This window comes from Oryx dammah, unplaced genomic scaffold (genome assembly GCF_014754425.2).
Source record: "Oryx dammah isolate SB20612 unplaced genomic scaffold, SCBI_Odam_1.1 HiC_scaffold_26, whole genome shotgun sequence".
NCBI classification, from domain to species: domain Eukaryota; kingdom Metazoa; phylum Chordata; class Mammalia; order Artiodactyla; family Bovidae; genus Oryx; species Oryx dammah.
Genome location: NW_024070210.1, coordinates 74,345,144 through 74,349,861, shown reverse-complemented (window position 1 = coordinate 74,349,861; position 4,718 = coordinate 74,345,144). Strand labels below are relative to the sequence as shown.

Below are 4,718 nucleotides of genomic sequence, written 5' to 3'. Positions count from 1 at the left end.
CATGAAGTGACGGGACCAGGTGCCATGATCTTCATTTTTTGAATGTTGAGCTTTAAGCCAGTTTTTTCACTCTCCTCTTTCACCTTCATCAAGAGACTCTTTAGTTCCTCTTCACTTTCTGCCTTAAGGGTGGTGTCATCTGCATATCTCAGGTGATTTGTGTGTTTTGTGTGAATTGCAAATGTAGTTGTAGGTAGTGACATAAAATGATTCAAGACACATATTATGTGCCAGAGATGAGGTGAGGTTAAGAAATGACACAATTTGAATGGCTGAAAGATTGCTTTATGAACAATTTAAAAATGGAATATGTGCGTTTTGGCAAATGCCATCTCTACCTCTTCTTTTTCTCTTTGTGGTGCACTATACCACCATCCCTACTCCTCCAATTCTGGCCATGGACATCTACTATGTTAGCATGTTTGTTCTATTCTCCTATTTATAGATGAGCAATCTAAGGCAATGGCGCCCCACTCCAGTACTCTTGCCTGGAAAATCTCATGGACGGAGGAGTCTGGTAGGCTGCAGTCCATGAGGTTGCTAAGAGTCGGACACGACTGAGCGACTTCACTTTGACTTTTCACTTTCATGTATTGGAGAAGGAAATGGCAACCCACTCCAGTGTTCTTGCCTGGAGAATCCCAGGGACGGGGGAGCCTGGTAGGCTGCCATCTATGGGGTCGCACAGGGTTGGACACGACTGAAGCGACTTAGCAGCAGCAGTAACAGCAGTAGTCTTGGAGACTGTGGTGAAAGGGACATTGCACATGGAAGTGACCCAAGTACTTTAGATGACCACAGGAAAAATGCTATTTAGTAGTTATATGGTCCTGAGAAGGAATTGAGGAGATTTATAGTCTACAGAGTGTGAATATCCTTGAATAATTGATCATTATGTTAATAATATAAAAAATTATTAGTATTTTAGTTTCCTTTTCTTTTTCTTTAGTTTCGTTTTCAACATTCTAACTGATAAATCAATTCATGGAATGAATCACTCCATGGTGTCGGAGTTTGTGTTCCTGGGACTCACCAACTCCTGGGAGATTCAACTTCTCCTCTTCATGTTCTCTTCCATCTTTTACATGGCCAGCATGCTAGGAAACTCCCTCATTGTTCTCACTGTGATGATGAACTCTCACTTACACTCCCCCATGTACTTTCTGTTGGCCAACCTCTCCATCACTGACCTGGGAGTTTCTTCTGTAATTTCTCCCAAAATGATTTATGACATTTTTAGAAAACGTAAAGTCATCTCCTTTGGAGGCTGCATCGCGCAGATCTTTTTCATCCATATCATTGGTGGTGTGGAGATGGTGCTTCTTATAGCCATGGCCTTTGACAGATATGTTGCCATATGTAAGCCTCTCCACTATTTCACTATTATGAGCAGAAAAATATGTCTTCTGCTTCTTGTTGCTGCATGGATAATTGGCTTTATTCACTCTGTGGTTCAACTGGGTTTTGTTGTAAAATTGCCAATCTGTGGCCCTAATATAATAGATAGCTTTTACTGTGACTTTCCTCGGTTCATCAAACTTGCCTGCACAGACACCTTCAGGCTGGAGTCCATGGTCACAGCCAACAGTGGATTCATATCCCTGGGATCATTCTTCGTATTGATCGTCTCCTACGTTTTTATCCTCATCACTGTTCGGAAACACTCTTCAGGTAGTTCGTCTAAGGCCCTCTCCACTTTGTCAACTCATGTCATGGTGGTGATTTTGTTCTTCGGTCCTTGCATCTTTGTTTACATCTGGCCTCACTCCACGTCACACCTAGACAAATTCCTTGTTGTTTTTGATGCAGTTCTCACCCCTTTTTTAAATTCAGTCATCTATACATTGAGGAACAAAGAAATGAAAGTGGCAATGAAGAAAGTATGCAGTCAATTTATTATTTACAGAAGGATTTCTTAAATGCCCAAAGTATTATAAAGTCTCTTTACTGAGTTGGAGTGATATTATACTTCTATTTTTAATATTGGGAGTTTCCAAGTACCATACTCACATTTAGATAACCCAGATTAAAATAATATGATTCTTTTAAAAATGTTAACTGAGAAACCATGTCACTGCCTATGATTGGAGGAAGTATATGGTGTGGTAAAAAGTATCTTCTGGAGAAGGCCAATTGCTTGTCTCTCAAGAGACATTATCTGATAGATTTACTATGGTCTAGACTGGTGAGATGGTTGGATGGCATCACAGACTCAGTGGACATGAGTTTGAGCAAGCTTCAGGATTTGGTGATGGACAGGCAAGCCTGGTGTGCTACAGTCCATGGAGTCGCAGAGAGTCAGACACTACTGAGCAACTGAACTGAACTGAAACTTCAGAACTGTCTCTTCAGTGTCATAGTGGGTTATATAAAAGATTGCCAATTGACACTTAGTAAAGCACTACTACATGGAAATATATACATCAAGATGCCTATTTATTAATTTGTCATAGAAAAATCAGTTACATGGCCTGAACTTCCACATAAATGTAACTCATTCTTCAAATGTAGGAAAATTTCTGGGAAGTTAAACAGTGACATAAACATTAATGAGCAGGGAATCAGAGCAAGAGTTAGCTGGATTATACAAATATTTAATCATATCAGATTTTTATATTTAATGACTATATCTCCACTCTAGGATATGCCTACCATCACACTGGAAAAATAAGATCCTTAGGTCAGAAATTCTATCTGGACAGTGTTGGCTGGGCATCATGAAGTTTACCTTTTGACTCTTTTTCATACTATGTTCCAGGTCATCTAATCCCTATGCTCTTACAGATACTTTCTTATTTCCACATGTAACTAACCAGGTTCTTCCTATTCCTTCTCCTGGCGTGACTATTCCTATTGCATTTGAATGAATTGCAAGCTAAATTTAAGTTTGGAAAATGCTTTGCATATGACTATATTCTCTTATAAAGAAGTGAAGGATTTGCATCAACAGGTTTAGAATTCATACCCATTTCAACAAAGAAGAACTAAGGCTTATTCTCAAGGATGTACTGCAAATAACTCTGATCTTTATAGATTCTTATATAGTTTACCAATATTCCTTTGGTCTTACAAGCAGTCGTTATTTACTTTATATCTTATCTTCCTTGATAATTTCTTTCCCTTTTCTCTTTATTTCCACTGCCCTTATATCATTTGGACCTTGGGAAACTAATACCTGTATATCCGTTTATTTTGTCGTTTAGTCGCTAAGCCATGTCCTACTCTTTTGTGACCCCCTGGACTGTAGCCCATCAGTCTTCTTTGTCCATGAGATTTCCCAGGCAAGAATACTGGAGCGGGTTGCCATTTCCTCCTCCAGGGGATCTTCCCAACCCAAGGATCAAACCCGCGTTTTCTGTATCTCCTGCATTGGCAGGCGTATTCTTTTACCACTGAGCTACCTGGGAAGCTCTTTTTTTTTTTTTAATTACCTTAAATTTCTTTTTTTATACTTGTACTTTTTCACGTTATTAATCTGAACTCTTTGAATTACATATGTCAGGAATCCAATCAAAGAAAGCTTAAAGAAACTAAAACAAAGAATTGAAAAGTTTCAGTTGTTCAAGAGGAAAAGATCTATAGATCTATTGTACAACAACTTGAATATCCTTAACATTACTGAACTGTGCTTAGAACTGGTGCAATGTATGTTTATATACATAGATTTTTACCACAATGCAAAAACTCTTTTAATATTTTTTAAAGGAACATATTGACTCAGGTTACTGGGATATCTAATAGTGGATCCAGCCTCACAGACTCCAGGGACTCATTTACTTGCACACTTTTGGATTTTCTCTCTCATTCACTCCATTTCTCTTCCTCCTTGCTCTGTTTCTTTCTATCCTCCTTCTCTATTGACTATTTTTTTCTCTGTACATTGGTCTTATTTTCTTCTGTTGCACATGGACTTTTTTATGCACCTTGTAGGGAGAGAAGAGAGGCTGCAAATAACTCAAATTTTAAGTAATTTCAGCAGAGCAACCCTGTAGGCAAGGCAGAGGTTTTCTTTCCTAACATCTATATTAAAACACAATGAAAGAATTCTAGTTAGCATTGTTTTAGCTCTATGCCAGATCTTTCATGGACTACGTCTTGATGCCCACCTTAGTAGCAAGGGCCAAAGTGTGTGGTTGACAACCTCCAGAGAACTATATGAATTTAAGGAGGAACATTTCTCAAATGGGGGAGGTGGGGTACTGTCATCAGTGGAAGGAGAAAAGTGATTCAAGACAGACAAAAAGTTGTCACATGTTTTTTCTCATTGAAATAGAAGTTAATATCCCATGTTGAGATGTTCTTCCACCCTGTCCTCATCAGTGGAATACTAGCTTTTGCATATTGATTTATCAGTTCCACATCTATGCTAATGATATTAATTCCTTTATTATAATATTTATATTATTTGCTTTCAAATATTGTATTTGAATTTTTGTATTTGTATAATACAAATATTATGTATTTGTATGCAAATGTCTTTGAATATTTGTATTCAAATATCTCCCCCCAATTTGTTGTTTTCTTTTCAGCTTTAGCTATCACTTTCTGCACCATAGAACTTGTACTTTTCATGACTGCAACTCCATAGAGCTTTTAAATTGTGACATCATAATTTTACTAAAAAATCTTTTCCATTCCAAAAAACTCTTTCTTCTTTTTCTCTGTTCTGACTGGGTGATTTCCACTAGTACAGCGTACAGATTGCTTCTCTTCCATAT

The 4,718-nt window shown here is 37.8% G+C and overlaps 1 protein-coding gene across 1 annotated transcript; it reads left to right on the top strand.

Moving 5' to 3' along the window:
• The first annotated feature begins 971 nt into the window (after positions 1-971).
• On the top strand, positions 972-1,919 carry LOC120853278 (olfactory receptor 4F3/4F16/4F29-like). The gene has a single exon (XM_040227017.1). The coding sequence runs from the start codon at positions 990-992 to the stop codon at positions 1,917-1,919; it is 930 nt and encodes a 309-aa protein (XP_040082951.1). The 5' UTR covers positions 972-989.
• Positions 1,920-4,718: the final 2,799 nt, after the last annotated feature.

Coding starts and splice junctions, on each gene's coding strand:
- LOC120853278 (XM_040227017.1), top strand. CDS start 990: ATGAATCACTCCATGGTGTCGGAGTTTGTGTTCCTGGGACTCACCAAC.